This window comes from Cynocephalus volans, chromosome 8 (genome assembly GCF_027409185.1).
Source record: "Cynocephalus volans isolate mCynVol1 chromosome 8, mCynVol1.pri, whole genome shotgun sequence".
NCBI lineage: Eukaryota > Metazoa > Chordata > Mammalia > Dermoptera > Cynocephalidae > Cynocephalus > Cynocephalus volans.
The window spans coordinates 133,164,616-133,183,030 of record NC_084467.1 but is presented as its reverse complement, the minus strand read 5'-3'; the positions used below and the strand labels follow the sequence as shown (position 1 = coordinate 133,183,030).

Sequence of the window (18,415 nt, the reverse complement as noted above, 5' to 3'; positions counted from 1 at the left end):
TGTTGCTTATAAGAAAATATATGGAACTGGGTAATTTGTAAGAAAATGAAATTCATTGCTTACAGTTTCAGAGGCTAAGAAGTCCAAAGTCCAGGGAATACATTTGGTGAGGGTTTTGGTGGTGGTGACAGTGACTCAGGGGTCTCATATGGCAGAAAATGTTGGATCAGAGAGAGACTAACCTCTCACATGCTCTTCTTTTAAAGCCCTCAGAACCATGCCCCTGACCACCATTATTAATCCATTCACCATGGCACGTTCCTACAATCTAATCACCTCTTCAAGGCCTCACCTTTCAATTCCCAAAATAGGATTTCCCACCCTCAGCAGTTACAGTGGGAATGAACGTACCAATATATAGACTTTGGGGACACAATTCAATCAACCCACAGCACTCTCCCTCCCCCTGTCTTTCTCTGTCCAGCTTATTCTGGACATAAGTCTCTACTGTGACTTTCTCTGTCTAAGGTCCCATCATTCCAGTGTCCTATTACACACAGATGCTCTCAGGTTTCTTTCTTAGAAACCACATATCTGTACCAGCATGAACAAGAATCTTTCTCACCAGCCTGTGATCCAGAATGAAGATGAGCCTGGCTCTTGAAAACTCTGATAAAATCTTCCCAAACCTACACACCCAGGGTACAGGGGGAAAGGAAGGGTGTGGTACAGGTTAGTCTTGAGAGGTTTGACATTGTTTGAAATGTGGAACTTGTCATTATAAGTGGTCATATGAGGCGCACTCTTTTGCATTTAGAATCACGGCATATGAAAGTTACAAAAGAATCGTGAAGTTCATTGACACCGATCCTCCTTCTTCAGATGAGAAAACTCAAAGCAAGGCAACTCATTCAAGGTTTCTCAGATCACACCTAGGCCTCCTGAGTTCACTATTTTAGTCACTGCAGTATATGGGACCAGAGTCACAGCAAGACCCTGATTGAGTCTGGTTTGCCTGCCATTCTCTCTCTGGGTCTTCCCGATCATTCTAAACTGTGGCTTAGTTTCCTCCTCTGCTGAATAAAACCATGGGCAACTTTCCATTAGCTGTGAACTCCTTAAAACGGCATTCACACCTTCCACAGCTGACACCAGTCTGCATTTTTAGGCTCTGTCCTCCACCGTTCTTTTCCATATCCTCCTCCCTGCAGCTTAACCAGCCCTCCTGTGGGTCTGCAAACATGCATTCTCCTTCTGTTCTTTTGCACGCACTGTTCTCTTCATCTGGAATTGCCTCCCCAACATTTTTCCCCTTTTATTTCTTCCCTTCCGTTTATGCCAGGCCAAGTTCCCCCCTCACATTCTGCACTGCTATTACTGTGTAGAGTACTTATTTGTGGCCATGTCTTAAGTTTCCTACTAGATTGAAAGCTTCTTGAGAGTACAAACTGTGTAGCACACCTCGATGAATGTGGTAGCTATAGTGTGCTCCAAAAATGTTTATTGTATATGTAAGAATAAATGGCACCCTGGTTTCTATGCATTCCAGGCAGTTCCAGAATTCTGGGGGGTGCTGAGAGACACGAGGTTTATGAAAGGGAAGGATGGACATGCCGACAGTCAGGACAGCCTTACCTTCCCAGATATGTCATCCCTATAGTGTAATGATGGCACTGGTGCTCAAGCCACCTGTTGTATCATGAAATGACTATGCAGGATCCTGTTGACACTTGTTTTATTCAGTACATTGTGGCAATGGTTCTGTCTGTGCCTCATCGGCAACCCTCAGGTGGCCCTGGACTGGAGTAACTATTTTCTCACCACCCAAATTTGCCATTTGGGAGTCTCAGGACAGGCTTGCATTTGTAAAGCAATTTCTGGGCATTTTCCTCTTCTTGAGATATTCTGCCAATATCCGGACAAACATGATCACATTGATGTTCCACACTCTGATCTCAGTCCCATTGGTGGAGAAACTCACAAGACATCTACTGTACCCTGTGTGGTTTTACAGTTGTGTTGACCCAGGCTAGACATAGTGTAAGTAAATAAGTTCTTGGTTTACCATCTTAGCTCTTCTATGTCAGATCCTGCCAGGAGAGGGAAAAAAAGCCAAGGAAGAAGCTAGCATTCAATAATTGTCTTGAAACTAAAACATGATGAGTGCCCTTGGCAGGCATGGTGCCCTCTTTCCTTCACCATTTACCCTCTATGGTGAGTCTAGTTCCAACAGAATCATGATATCGCTGTCCATATGGACGGGCATGAATAACAGAGAAGTTCAGAGGGCAAGGCCAGTGTCTCTGTGCTCTCAACCCGCCTCTCCAGGGGGGCGCTTTGTCAATATACCCAGTGTACCTCTTCCTTCCTTGGTGCCACCACTTCCAGAACCATGGAGTGAACACCTTCCTTCTCACAAAAAGTTTTTGATGGCTGATGGGTGTGGGGCTTCTTTATGAGCTGATGAAATTTTATTGAATTAAACAGTAATGATAGTTGCACAACTTTGTGAATATACTAAAAGCCACTGAATTATATACTTTGAAAGGGTGAATTTTGTGGTATGTGAATTATATCTCAATTTTAAAAGCAGTCACAGGATACTAAGATCCTGTACAAAAGAATTCAAATATTGAAGCACAAAAGCTCCTGAAAGACCACTTGGACTTTCTACTCAAGTGCTCCCTTTCTCTGTGCATGTTCTGAGGTCATGTCATCCGGTGCGTGTGTTGCAGGTGGAGAGGATCTGATAGTTCATCCATCTCAGTCCCTGTTCTGTGTCAGACTGGAGTGACCTTGGCACAGGCATTTCCTTTTCTTTGCTTCTACAGTTAGATCAGAGGTAATGAGCCTGACCTACTTGATGAGGATCACCTGAGAAATAAAAATCTGGTTTGTTAAGCAATTTAGAGGTATGAAGTGATAGATCTTTCTGAATAGTTACAGGAAGGGCCGAGCAGCGCCCAGACGTGTGTGGAATAAATCCCAGGCTGAGAGTGTGTGTGGGCAGGAGGCTGGACGTGTGCTGCTCCAGGTGATTTAATTATGCCATTAGTTGCTCTATTAGGAGAGATGACTGCTTGTGATTTTTATGTCTGTGATGAGGAGACAGAGTTTGGCTTCTGGTGCAATGACAGGACAGGGATGAGAAAAGTGTGTTTTCCAGGAGAAGTCTCCCTTGGAAACTTTGATATGAGGGCCGGAGGAGTGGTTGGAAAGGATCAGTGCCCGAGCAGGGTTTGTGATCATTGGGCCTGCACCGAGGAGTCTGTGGCCACTACTGTTCTAAGGCTCAACCCTCAAACACACGCCCCAGGGTTTCTCCTCACCTGGAAGCCTGGAAAACCTCCTTGTAGGAGAGGTTGACCTGGAAGGCCGTGTCACTGCCTCACTTCACAAATGAGGTCATGCCTGCAGCAAACCAGGGCTGGGGGTGAGGAGATATTCCATTCTCACACCCTCTGCCCTCTGCAGCTTCCTGGATGCTTGTGCTGGTCACATCCCAGATCCAACGGGATGGCAGAGTCCTCTGGGCAATCAGAAAGAGGGCTAAAGATGAAGGAAGGCTCCAGTCCCTTTGTCTTTGCAGCCCCTCACCCCCATCATACTCTTGTTTACTCTTCTCCCTGGTCTGAGGGCTGGTAGGATGAGGTAGGGAATCAAACCAGTGTCTTTCGGGCTCATACAAAGCCTCCCAGAACTCCTCGCAAGGACCAGCCAATATTCTTCCTCCTTCTCCTCATCCTCACTCTCCTACCGGTGCCTGAACATCCTTTCCCTACATCTCCACCTAGTGAAACAAAGCCCACTTTGCTTCAGGGCGCAACACCAGTATCATCTTCCTCTGAGAAAGGTGCTTTCTGCCCCTTTTCCACCCTTTGTCCATGTTCGATTACTCTTTCCTTCTTCTCCGTTCCCACAACACTTTGTCATGACCTGGTGTAACACTTGCCACGTTCACTCCCAGTAGGCTGCTCTGGAGAACTGGGGGGCCTCCCTTAGATTAGTATCTGAGCTCCTAGAACAGTGCCTGATGCACAGTGCATGTCCAATGTATGTCTATTGAATAAATGAATGAATGAATAAACAACATCATTCGTGCCCTCCTACAAATAGTGAAAGATATTTATAAGCTCCATAAATATTTAAAATTCCTTTCCTCTTTATGGTTATGGTACTTGATGGGAATACATTCTAAATGCATCTTATTAAATCTTTTCTATGTCTATGGATTTTTTTTTTTTTTTTTTTTTAGTCAAAGATAATAAGTTTTGGGAGAGGAAGCTATGCCCTTAAAATAAATTTTTGTTTGTAAAGCAATGGTTTGCTAAAATGTGTTCAGCAAAATACTAGTTCCCTAGTGTGGTAATGGTTGTTAAGGAAAAAATGGTCTGGGAGCCAAAGGAAGTTTGGGAAAGGCTGGATTAATTAGGCTTCTCTACTGTGGGATGTCTAAAGCTTTGTTATGCTATTGCTTAGGAATATAAGACAGAGGAACATATACACAGTGTATTTCTGCAACCCTAGCTTAACACCTACTACAGTGCAAAGGGCCTCGTAGGGTTTTGGTATTTTGATATTAACTCATTGATGATAAGTCCAAGGCCCTGATCAAAATCCCTGAGAAGGAGATGAATGATTGTGTCTGTGGGAAGGGCCCAATTCTTCACCACCCTCTTCATATATACCACCTCTGCTCTGCACAACTGAAGAAAATAATTAAAGGGAATTAAAACATTACTTTATTTGTCACAGCAAGTTATCAAACATCTCCAGTGGACTATGCAGCAAATGATTGTGGTTTTAGAAATACCCTGCCAGCCCCAGTTGCTCTGCAGTAACTCCCAGGACTATTCCATAAATGCCAGCTCTCTGCACAGTAATTACCAGCTCTCTCCTTGGTCGGTTCACTGGTGTGTCTAGGAGTAATTGCTGGGGAACTTACACTTTCAAATTTACAAGAGCAAACAACCTTGTATTTACCTCAGGGGGTTATCAGGTATTCAAACTGTGCTGTGTAAAGGATGCTGTTGATCACAGAAACGAGGGAAGAACTTGAATTTTCACCTTGGTACTTTTCTCAATGGGTGAGAGCCTGGAACTCTAATTTATGGTAGAAAAACCTATGGTGGATAATTCTCTTCTTCTCAGGGGCTCTTCCCTTCCTTGAGGTTTGGAGCAGCAGTAAGTCCGACCTAACTCTCACTGGAATCCTGGTCCAATCCAGATTCTCACCTCTGCCTTTGGTGTCCATCCTCTAGAGATCTCAGGGAACACGGAGGACATCCCTCTAGTGCGCTGGAGGCAGCAGTGGCTGGAGAATGGCACATTGCTTTTTCACATCCATCACCAAGATGGTGCCCCAAGCCTCCCTGGACAAGAGCCAACTGAAGAACCCCAGCATGAGTCAGCAGAGGAAGAGCTGAGGCTCCTTCACATCTCAGTCATGGTAAGAGCAGCATGGCCTCAGCCTCTCAGGCCATAGTTTATGTCACATGAAGAGTCTTGGTGCTGTAGGCATAGCTCTATGAGACCCAACTCCATCATGATCATTGAGCATGTTAGTAAGTGAATTTCCGATTTGCAGAAAATGCATCCATCTGTGGTGTAAGTAAGTTGCAGCTGTTTCTACAGCACCATTTTCCAACTGTTCTCTCTAGAATGTGTCCAGATATGGAGTAACTTTTATAAACCAGAGATAATATTAGATGGGGGCAGTAGATTGCCTTAGAAAGGAATTATTCAGCTAGTATATCAGAATATCTTAGAGTGGTTGTTCCATATACATTTGTTGAATGGCTGAATCTCAAAGCTGCTATCAAGCCCTCCTTCCTTGTCTCCCAGACAGGAAGAAGTCATCATCCTGGTGCTTTCTCCTCTTATGATAAAGAGTATCTCAATAGATTCTTACTCCTCCTTCTAGCTCAGCTCAGAAACTTCACCGCAATCACCCCTTCTCCCTTTAGAAATTTGAAGTCTCAAGAAGACTAGAAGATTCTTCCTAAAATTCTAGGAATGTGTGTTTCAGAATCTCACTGAAAATTGATGGCAGGCAAAGGCTTGTGTTTGCTGATGTGTCCCCAGCTCCTAGAACAAGGCGTTCACATAGTCAATGTGTAGTCAATATTTGTGGAATAAATGAATAAATTTCTCACGGAGAGAGAAAATACCTGTTGCCCTTAGTATTTTATATATTGGTATTGTGTTGGTAAACCAATACATTATTTGCTCATATAGCCTGATAGCAAGTTGAGACTTGATGATTACCCGTGGGTCATAGGTATGGGAGGGCATGGGCCATTTCATTGTTAGGAAACTCAACACAGAACCAGCCTAGGTCTTGGACTAAACCTCATTTCACCTGTTGCTCTGGTACCATCACTGCATGCTGTTTAGTTTTGTGTATCAGACTGAGGGAAACTGAGAATATTTTAGATATATGAAAATTTCCATTATCCAAAAATTTAGGATGGACAGTATCTCCATAGAATCTCTGATAAAATCTCAGAATGTAAGCCTTTCATTTCTTCCTCAACCAGTGTCCCCATGAGTGGCTTGATAGGTTACCTGCATGTACACAAGGCACTTTGTTGAAATTATACGGTGGAGAAAAGAATCCTTGAATAGCAAATGGTAAACCTCAATGTCCAGATGAAGCCAGAAGGCAGGCAGGTAGATAAATGAGATTTCTTTGTCTCACACTCACACATTAATTGAGGTTTATAGCATGAGAGTTACAGTAGTTGTACATCCTTAATCAAGAAGCAGCAGCGTTTCCTCTTAGGGAAAGTTGTCTTCTTCAATGCAGCTTGTGGTTTCTGGAGAGGGGTGAGACCAGGCAGGTCAGCTGAATCAGCCCTGACACTGACTGGGGTGACAAATATAAAGTCCAGATTGCCTTCACATTTATAATATGGTTTCACTGCAAAGAAGGGTGCAGTGGTGGATTTCCCAGCAGCCATCCACATCTTCCCCAGTATGGGAAGCTGTTGTGGTCATGGGCGGGTTTTTTTTTTTTTTTTGGTTTAATTTTCTTTCTTTCTTTTTTTTTTTTTTTTTGGTCTAAGACCATTTCATTGAAGATTATATCATACCAAATAAATTTTCAGGGTGAATAAAAAAGTGCATATAGAAACTTCCAGGGACGAATATTGGGTGTGATTGTGTCTAATAGAAAGACCCTGAATACAAGAAGTTAAGATAGGCAATATGTCAGAAGGAGCGTTTAGTGGGGACTGAAGGTGCGGTGTGGGGATCTGCAGAAAGACAGTATGAAGCCTGACCTGACTGGTGCATCATGTCTTCAGTGCAGCAAGGACCCCATTATCTATCCTCAGAATGAGGTGTTCCAGAAAGTTTTTTGAAGAAGTGAGGGTGTGTGTGAGTGTGTGTGCACACGCACACACTTGCTTTGAAGATAACAATATGCTAATCAAGGATACCAAAGGATTTTAGGAATAGGTGGTGTCCTTAAAGTATAACAATCCCTACAAGAAGCCATACATTACTATTGCTTTTTCATGAAATTTTTTGGACAGTGGACACTGAAATGAAGAGAGAACAAGAGCCAGCCTTAAATCTTTCTCTGAGATCTTTCCTTTGTATGCTACTAGTCACCCATGGCAGACCACCAGTGACGTTCCCTTTTCCAAATAAGATGAAAGAGATTATGCTTTCAACTTTATTTGAACTGATTCTATCTTGTTTTCCACCAGGCTGGAGGAGGCAGAGAGGTTCAAAGAGTTTAGAAAAAGGGTGAGAGTGCAAAAGTCTTGTGTTGTCTCTGGCTTGGTCTCTCGGATGTGGATAGGCCCCCATTTCCATGAAAAATTCAGGAAGGCCATTGACTTGTGCAGGGGAACAGGGATCTCAGGTACACTGAAGGTAGAAGTGTTTCCTGCCATCCTTGTCCAAGATGGTTTGGTCAATGGCGCCAACTGCAGCCCACCCAGCCATCTCGCCCTTCTCCATTCCCATCCCTTCCACACACCCTCGTACACTGCCTCTCCTGTCCTTAGGATTTTATTCCAGAAACCATTTCAAAGTCTGAAGTTGTGTATCTGCCCTCAGCTTAGAAATCAAGCCTGAGGGTATCCTGTTTGAAGGTGTTTTTCCTAGAGTCTCTGATGGCTTCTTCTTAAGAGACTCAGGGATTGGTAGACTATATTCAATACACTTTATACCACATCCTTTGCAACAAAAGGAGGCAGATACTTGCGGAATCTGGAATAACATCATTACAAATGTCAGAAAATCAAAATCCTTTGACTAGTAACAGTGTTGGGCAGTGAAATGTACTTAAATGAAATCTTATTACCCACACCCTGTTAGTTATGAAATAACAATAGCAAGGCTATTTTTCATTAACTCTAACGATCGATATTGATGCAGTTTTCAGATTGGATCAAAATAGCATAATTCAAAAGAAGAGAAAAGTTAAGGTTATTATCAAAACATCCAAACTTTTCTTTCTTGTTAAGAAATATATATTTAAAAGCTTATAATTCTAAGTATTCCCAATGTGTGCGAGGAAATTAATGGTTCTGTGAAACCTCAAAGTTTACATTTCTCTCATTTTTATTATACTTTTCTCAACCATATTGCCTCAATGCAGGTACTCCTTTTTATTTTTATATTTTCCATTTACTATGTTTTGTTTTAAACACCAAATATAAGTGATGAGACAATGAAAAGTAAAAGTAAACCTTTTTTGTATCCTTACACTGTATGAATGAGAATTTGCAAGTCCTCTCTTATACTGTGCCCAGTATAAATCTGTCATCAGCAAAATTGTGGGCTAGCAGAAAACCAATACCCTAGCTGGGAACCTGGCAATTTAAAACTTTGAAAAACCTTTTGCTTTTCTTATTTTTTAATCACATTCTAAAATTTTTGAATTATTTTTTCCAAAGAGGTACTCTTTCTTCTTTGTGTAGAATGACTGGATTTCCCTCCTAAAATCTTACATTACTGCTATGAGGGTCAAATGATGTATTTTAGCCTCTTTTATGATTCAAACTTGCCTGAAGAGATTTATTTCAAATTTTGCAAGATAATTGACATTCAGAACTATGAAAGTACACAAGGATACTCTTTCTCAAACTCGAAGAGAAAGCAGACTTGGCAAATGAAAACCGAGCATGTGTTTCAACCAAAAGTAAAGGAATTATTTAGTTATAAGGCAAAGTGTTTACTCCATAGAAGACCAGGTCTTAATATGACTTTATATCAGATATTCACTCAGACTCTGTGTAGATTTAAATTTCCACACTGTACTTTTGCTAATTTACCGTACGATCTACATTTTTCTTCTTCAAGTATGCAACAGCATTAATGGCACATAGTAGAATTTAAATGTATTTTCTATACATTTCATCTTTGTAATTAAAGACGGCAGTATTAATAGATTTTCTATATTCATATAGGTTGGGTAAGTATATTTTTCACAGCAAGGAGCCTTTTAGAAATGCTTTGGTTTATGGTCAATGGTTGTTATTTGTTTAGTTCAATTGAAGATGCCCTAATTTATCAGGACCTATTCTTTAAGAAACAGATGAAGGAGTTTAGACATGTTTATTGTTACCAAAAAGAACAGGCCTAGAATAGTAAATTGGAAAGTACAAAAAGGCAGGTCTTGATTTAGTTCAAGGAAGACTTTTCTAGAAATTGAAGCAATCCATGGAACTGGACTGACTTACTGATCATATTGCCCCCCTGCCAGGGCCAGCATTGTGTATTTTACCTTCCTTTAGGGTAATGGTGGGCAGTTTCTAAAATAGTCAGCAAGATCCTTAAAACAAAATCTCTTTTCTCTTTGCCTGTCTCTGAAAGCCTGATGTGTGAAAGCCTGATGCGCAAAAGCCTGGAGATGCCATGGTCCATTTTGGGACTATGCCAAGTGCCGAGTAAGGTTTGGCTTGCAATCTTTCCTTACTTGGCACCATGGGATGGCTCTGCATCTCTTGCCAAGATGCATGAGGTGCAGGTATACATGAATCTGCCAGTTGTTGCAGCCACTCGTCGTCCATTCTGTGCTTGTTTGGTGCTCTCCCGTATTCTGATAAAGTGAGAGCTGGGCAGTAGTTAAAAGAAACACTGGATTTAGAGTTGGAAGGGTAGGATTCAAATCCTGGCTTTATCATTTTAGATAATTTGCTGACCTTTTTGGAAGCTGCTTTATCTTATCTGTAAAATGAATTCATGGGTTAGGCTTTTTAGTTTTAGAGAATGGAGATCTACTCAGACCTTCTCTGTAATGGAATTTTACTATAGAAATTCATATGGACATAGGGAGACAACACTCTCCTGATTTAAAAAAAAAAAAAAAATTAAAGCAGATTTTAATGAAAACTGGAACTAGAAGGTTGTTCAGGATCCAAGTTATCTTATTAGCCCTCAGTCTCCATAGTTTGTGGCTTGGTTCTTTCACATCTGTTTCTATTCCTCCTGTTGCTATGAATTAGTTTATTTGTCCATCTACTGTATAAATCTTTCTGCATCTCGATGCCTTTGTATGTTTGAAGTTCTATGTATTCATCAAGTCACCTCACTTATGACCCCTCCTGACGTCTCTCAGCCTCACAGTGTTTCCAACTCTGTTCCCTCTGCTGTCAAGCTCTCTGCCTTTCTGCCTTTATTTAACTCCTTAGGGAAAGAAGCAGATGGATCTGGCTAGTTACCATAGTTCCTGTTTGTTCAAAGCTTTTCACATCAAGTTATCCCATCAGTGGCTGTAATCCTAACCTTCTCCTGTGGGCTCCAGTCGTGGGGAGGTGGGCATCTGTCGCGCACTCCTGCTCCAGGCACAGCTCAGAGCCATTGTCTTTAGCTCCAGCCATTGTCTGGAAAATTATGATTTCATGATTTCTTTGCTCAGTACAAGCATACTAAGTCCTCAACTGTAGAGATGTTAGGAGAATCAAAAGATATCACAGACATCATCATCGTCATCTTAGGAGTATTTTGCACTTACTATGTGCCATACACTGTTTTAAGTGCTTTCATTATATATTAACTTATTTTTTATTTTCATCATGACACCATTAAGTAGGGTTTGTTATTATCTCATTTTATAGATGAGGGGACTGAAGGCCTGGCAGGCTAAGTGACGTACCGAAAATTAAACAATTACTATTTTGTAGAGTCAGGATTTGAATCAAAGCAATCAGCAGAGTCTAGATTCTATGCTTTGAGAAACACTCAACTCATCATTTGGTCCATAGTGAGCACCTAATATATATTTATTACATGTCCTTTTACCAGATTTTGTTGTTTTGTTGACTTTTGTCTGCCGAGACTCATCTGACATTTTTGCCCATTGTTGCTTTGACACTAATAACTCTATGAACACCAGGACTCATACTGTGGTGGAACACAGATTTTTTTTTTTTTTTTTTTTTTTTTTTTTTTTGTGGCTCCACCAGGCAGTGAACCCTAGAAGTTCAGATTCTGTTCAGCTTGGCTAAATCTACCTGCTAACCTTGGCTTCAGCCACACCTCACAGCTGGCAGTGGCTTTATTGATGTGGAAAGGAAGAGGGTAGTTGGAGAATTCCAACTCTAAAATTGTGAAAGCCACGTACCAATAAACAGAGGCTTCTTGGCAGGGAATTTTTAGAAACTAGAGAAGTATTTTAAAGGCATTATTGACCTATCATTGATTTAAAAAAATCATTGACTCATTCATTCATTTAGATATTGATTCTTTTATTTAACAATATTGTCAGGCTTCAGATACTTTTTTACCTACTAAGTAGTTAGAAAATGAATAAGACAAGATTCCGCTATCAGAGAGTATTTAATTATGTTATTAATACTTAGCATTTGAAGATGGCCCTTAGCAGAAATGAGAGCCAGGTGGAGTGTCTACCTTCTTTTCCATTCCTTTCCATTTTATTTACAATTCTTTTCTCTCTCCTGACATTCAGAAAGGCCTTAAGCTACACGCCCCCCCCATCTCTCCAGACAGCAAGGAAAATACCTAAGAGACCAAATTTGCTCAAGAATACCGATATCTTTTAACAACTTGATGTAATATTTTGTTCAGCAATTTAGCTCACTTGATGTAGACGCCAACAATTTAGTTTTAGGTACTTAGTTTCAAAAATCCCTGAAGCTCCTTTTGAAAGCAGGAGTCATAATCTCCATGGGATTTAAATCAATATTTAAAACTGGTAATATTCATAATAACAAAACTATTGCTTACTAAACCCTCACTGTGTCTCCAGCACTTCATGGGATCATTTTCATGCATGATATCTATCAATACCCATAGCAATCTTGTGAAATAGGTATTAATTCCCCCATTTCCCAAATGTGAACACCGAGACTTACAGAAAGCAAATCACAGGTCCAATGTCACATAGGCCATTGGAGGGGAAGCCAGGATTCAAGGCAAGTATATCTGACTCCAGACTCTACTCTGCCACAAGATTCTCCTATTTGGTAGCAACAGGGTTGTCTGGTTTTTCCAGTTTTCCAGGCTGTGGAATAGTTTTACTTGTTTTAGCTAGCACAGCAGAATCCTTTCACTTGATGAAGATTAAGAACGCACATAGAGAATTAGGCAAGATGTTATGGTGGTAAAGTCTCTGAGCTACTTTAAAAGGTGAAGAGCTGGATTGGGCAACAGGACCAAGCATCACAAAGAAGGCTGGGCTTGGCTCTGAGCAAACACTGGCCACTGAGAAGCCCATGAAGACTATACGTTGCACGGTATTGAATTTTAGTGGGGTGGTTCACAGCAGGAGCCTCACTAGAAAAGAACAATTTAAATCCTATTTCCACCACTTGCTGGATTTTTTAGGGACCTTGGACAAATTGCTTAACCAAAACTCACTTTTCTTAATAATAGATCCTACTTCATCGGGCTGTTCTGATGATTAAGTGAGAGGAATCTTATAAAGCACTTCCTATACTGCCTGACCCATGGGAAGTGCCCGGTAAATATTAGCTAGGTAAACTCTGGGGGTGCCAGGCAAGCTGCCTGTAACAATTCTGTGTGTAGTGTGTTACCCAGGGGCCCATTACCTCAGGGAGCCAGAAAAGCAGCTGGGATCATAGCAACCTCTTACAGAAGTCCTACAGGAGTTACGCTTGGAGAAAAGACTGAGGCAATCAGGAACATCAGGACAACAGACTGAGCCCATTACAAAGCCGGGATGTGGTCATGTACATCCAGGGCATTGTTAGGCTGTTTCTGTTTCATTGTTTACAGGGTTTCCTAACAGGTGTCCTTTGGTTTGGGGTGATAATCCCAGCTCGAACTTCCCTGGAAGAACTTCACTAATTTATTTACTTTTTAATCAAACCAAATGATGTCATTATGGGAATTCCTTTGCTGCCCAGGTCTACACACATACAATGATTATTACTCCTATTCACAACAGGGAAAGGAAAGCATGGAGTGGTAGGTGGTACTCATGACCAGCACTGATGGAAAAACTCAGAGATTTTGATTCCTGGTGCTACTATCTGTCCTCCAGACCATGCTGTCCTTCTCTTGCCCTCTGCCCATCTCTAAAGTTTTGGGGTTCTCTCACAGATCAGAGGTCACCTTTAAAGCTGACCTCAACCTACACCCATAGGCTCTGGCTAGAGACAGACTAGACTTGAGTATAGTAGGTGTAGCCGGCCCTGTATCCACAGAGAGAACCCTAGCATGGACAAGGGCAGGAGATGATCTAGGCTGGAGGTCTTTAAAAGACCAAATGGTAAACATTTTCAGCTTTTAGACCACATGAGCTTTGTTTTAATGACTCAGCTCTTGTTAATGTAGAGCCCAAGCAGTTATACACAATATATAAATGAATGGGTGTAGCTGGGTTCCAATAAAATTTTATTTACAAAAACAAGTAGTGGGCTACATCTGGAGGAGAAGAGGTATAGTTTGCTGACTCCAGTCTGGTACATTCCGCTCATTTTGCCTACAGAGCCCAAACGAACATTAAAATCTCACAACTTGGTGGAAGCGTTAGGGTCCAATGTGAAGTGTGAAAGATCATACTTTGCTAGTTTTAGTCAGACCCCCATAGATTGTAATTGTCACTTAAGGCAGATATTGACAAAGACTGTTCTTGCTAGAAACTCAAGGCATGTGATAGTCACAAATTCAGGTGAAATCCAAGCACCTTAGCCTCTCCTGAGAGGGATTGATGGGTTTAGCAATGGCAGGTGTTGATGAAAATATAACTGCTTAGACTTGACAAGAGAAGTATAAACAGAATCCTTATTAGTAAATGTGCTAGATTTTCTTCCCTGCGAGGCTGATGGCTCCTGCTTAGTTTCAACTTTGATGAACACAGTGGGCTTTTATGAAATGCCTGTGTATGTTAAAATACTTCCCAATAGCAAAATACCTACTCTAAGTGTATAAGAATGGAAGTAGAATTACATTTTCAGACATGGTGTTATGATAAAGTCGGTTTGTGGGGACTGATACATAAGGTCTTTAAGAGTTAGTGGTGTCTCTTTGCCCAGGGTGGACAAAGCATTTTTAGACCTTGCCTTATAAAATCAGCTGCGACACTTTTAAGTATCTGCTAAAGTTCATTAAATGTCTTGCCTATGTAAGAGGCTGATGTCAGTAGCCCTCCCCAAGGGTGCATGGGGGTCTCCATCTTAAAGCTGGGAAGGTCAGGTGCTTCTTGCTGCTGCCTTGCTATTTATGGTTTCCCCTCCTGATACCTCTGCTGCCTCTGCTGCCATCCATGAATAGCAATAGATGAGTCAAGTCGCCTTCTAACTTGGGCTGAATCAGATGTCAGTTTATTAATATGCCATACTGTATTTGACAGCAGTGGCTGCTTCACTGAGTAGTATCTGGGACCTGCTGGGCTCTGGCTCCCAATTCCAATGTTTGGGATTCACACAGCTGCTTAAGGTGCCTGAGATGCGAGTTCTGCTCCCCATGAAGAAGATGGGGCTGTATGGGAGATCAGACCCCAGGTGCTTATTAAAGGATGCAACCTTCATTCCTCTATGCCTGTAGCTTATCTGAGGAAGAAGACAGAAGGCTTTGGAACTAAGGCATGTCAACATTTAGGATTTGTAAGAGTGAACATATCAGAATTTGGCATTTGTGAGCCTCTGGACACATCCTTACAAAGTGAGGTGAGCTGTCACACAGAACAAACTCAGAAGGACTCTGCATCCCAGCAGTGATGTTAGAGCACTCCTCTTTTGTTCTCATGTATTCCCTAAATGTCATGGAGTATATACATCCAAGTCACCATCTCCAGGCTTTCAGCTGCCTGTGTCCACCCCAGCCCCACATTCCCCAATGCCCTGCAGCTCAGAGCCAGCATCCTCGGCACCCGAGGCCTCCAGCCTCTCCCGGGCCTGGTCTCCCTCCTCGGACTCCACCTGGGGTTGGTGGGGGCAGCACCAGCAGGTCCCAGCCAGGGTCTGCTCACTGTTTTCACTGCAGAGTGACATGGGCCTGGAACCCAGCTGCACTCATGTGGCCTTACACCTTGCTCTCCTCAAGGGTGACTAAAGCTAGGCCGATGAGACAAGCAGCCTAATGTCGGGATTAGACCACCAAATTCAAAGTCAGGAGGCTTTGATTACAGGCCTTTTTCCTTCAAAAACCTGTGAAACTTCAGGCAAGCCCCTTGACCTTCCCGAGCCTCACTTTCCTCATCTGTAAATGAGAGGCTTGAATGAGATGTGTTCTTAAAACTTTCGGCACTCATGTTTTTTGCTATATTTTTATACAATCTGTGTTAGTATTTTTCGAATATTTTTATTTAAATTGACTGGCTTCTCCAATTTAAATTTATTTGGACTTATCTGAGATGAAAATGCCAATAAAATTATGGGTTCAAAATTATCATTAATTATTTCAGTACAGTTTAGGAAAAATAATTCTTTATAAAAATACACGATAAAATAAAAATGTTCAACACTTTCGCCAGCGATTGGCATGCCATGTGCCAGGAGCACACAGATGGCTGTGTTCTCTGCCTCGGGAATCCCAGGCTGGATGACCTTGTAAGTCGCCTCCAGCTCTCACATTCCAGGAATATGAAAGTGAAGGGACACATGGGACACTAGCAGTCCCTGGTGGACACACACTTGAAAGTAATACATAAAGAAACTTCCTCCCATTCCCTGCAGCAACTCTGCCTTTCTTTTTTCCATTTCTGAACATGAGACTAGGGTCTATGAGGAAAGTGGCGGGCTTGCGTGGCTATGGATCGGGTTGTGGAAATGAAGCTCCATCCTGGGAGGGAGTTCTTGCTGCCCACTGTGAACCTCTGGCTACTCCTTTGGAAGGAATTTGGTGGCTATGAGCCCTCCACAAGGAGGTGCCCTGGATTTGCTGAAGTGCCAGCCCCAGGCCCCTTGTGCTCAGCCAGCTCTGCACCTCACAGTCGTTAGCGAGTCTCTCCATATATACCCCACCTTTGCAGGCAGGAGGTGCTCCAGAAGCCTCCTGGGGTTGACTTCAGGATGGACTGGCCCCAGGGCCATGTGAGGGAGCAGGCCATGAGAAGGGCCTCCAGCATCTAGCTTGGGCGGATTTGGTAAGAGGAAATTTCCCAGGCTTGCCTCTGGAGGACATTGCCTACTCTAAGAAGAGGACATTTCTATCTTCCTGCCTAAAATGACTCAGGCGAAGCTAGAGTTAGTGTGATTCCTGACAAGCCCAGCCTAGCTAGTGTTTTCCGTTCTTTTCTCTGGAACTGATTGTTTCAGGTGCCTTGCGTACCCTGTTCTCAGGACAGCAGTTGTATCTTGGGGGAGGAGCAGGAGGGAGAATCTGCCTTAGAAGGAAAATTACTGACAGAATGGTGAACTCTGCCATGCTAAAAAACAGTGCGGGGACCTGCAGGGCACCTCGCAGATTTCCCTTCCAGGTGGACCTCGTGGTTCTCAGGAGGCCTCTGGAGGAAGGCAGGCAGGGGCAGATCACTCCCACTCTCCATCAGGAAGCAGAGGCTCTTCTGTGAGGCTCTGGATTCCCTGCTCCCCTCTTCTACATCCCATGCCCCTCTGGCTGCTGCCCTTCATGAGTTCCTTTGCCTCTTTGATCAGGCTTGATTCCAGTGTGCATTTTCACCTGATTTCATCAAGTGAAAAAATTTGGAGTGGGAAGTGAGCCATGCAACTATTCCTGTGTGGTTCTGTACATGCATTCAAAGGTCTGTTTTTTGCATCCAGAAATTGTCACCAGCATCTGCGTAAGCATCTACTGCTTTACCTAGTTAATATCATTCCAGATCACTAGCGTTTCAGAGAAAGAATAGTCGAAAGGAAAAAGACAGTTATTTCACTTGAAAAACATCTACACAGATAGAACATTTTTATCTTTGGGGACAGATGGATCTCAATCTTCCTATTCCCTCTTATTACCCAGGACCCTCCTTTGTTTACCCTCTGACTCACTGACCCACTGTCCCTGTACCCACCATGGCCACAGGATTCTTCTGTGCCTTCCCTTGCACCAAGCTCTGCTCAGGTCATTTTCCAAGTGTCTCCTAGAGTCCCTCTCCTTTTCCTCTCCACTGCCACTGCTGGTGCGGGCCCCTCACCTCTCACTGGACTGATACAAGGGTCTTCCGCCTGTTCACTCTGTCTTCTCACTTGTTCCTTGAAACTTTCTTCTCACTCCCCTGGGCTCTTCCTAATAAAATGCAGTTCTGTCCAGTCTCCTGGGCAAAACCAATAGCCCTTATTTCTCCTGTCCTCGGTGGCTGCTTTCACACTTCTTCAGTTTGTGGCCACAGTGTCATGACACCTGCTATGTTCCCATCAATTGTAAGATGTGGCAAGTGTGTTTGATACTAATAATAGGTAAAGGGCTGAAAATTGTGACTGGTTTTCTTTTTTCTATTAAAGTGGAGTCAAAGTTATAAATGACCTATAAGAAGGTTGTTCTCACTCAACTTGCATCTGGTATGCTTTCTTGTCTGAGAGAGGGGAAAAAAATGGAGTTACAGCTGGTTCCAGCAGCACAATGAGCCTTCAGTGTGCCTGTGGGGTCTATCCCGTTTGTAGCTCTCATCTGTCATGGTGTGGTGGCAGAGAAAACAGTTAAGAACTGTTGGTCCTCACAGTATTTGGTCCTCCTGTTAAGCTGAATTTAGTTTCTCCATTTATGGGATAAAGTTAACAATAATTTTTCTATCCCACCTGCAGTCACTCTGCAGAAACAAATGTAAATGTAAATATATAGACATATGTAAATATGTATAATGTATAGATTAATAAAAACATAAATTTGAGCTTCATTTTCCAAGAAAAGGGACTTTTTTTTGTTTTTTTTTTTCACACCGTTCACTTTGTAAAGTATGCGGTACAGCTCTTCCTATAATTAGGTCCTAAATAGATGTTTTAAAATGTGATGACAAATGTCTTTGACCTCCCTGGTGATGAGCCTCTATTCATGCAGAGCTCTGTGGAGTAGAGCAGGAACAGTTAGATCAAATTACACTTCATTTTAGTAGAAAAAAAAATCTGTCAGTTTAAGT

The 18,415-nt window shown here is 42.3% G+C and overlaps 1 protein-coding gene across 2 annotated transcripts in view; it reads left to right on the top strand.

Annotated features, from left to right (window-relative positions):
* The window catches only part of ASTN1 (astrotactin 1), a 294,586-nt gene that overhangs the window by 96,355 nt on the left and 179,816 nt on the right, over positions 1-18,415 (top strand). For both annotated transcript variants that reach the window (XM_063106058.1, XM_063106057.1), the window contains exon 2: positions 5,202-5,389. In XM_063106058.1, coding sequence (XP_062962128.1) covers positions 5,202-5,389 — 188 coding nt within the window. The remainder of the gene's footprint in view (positions 1-5,201; positions 5,390-18,415) is intronic.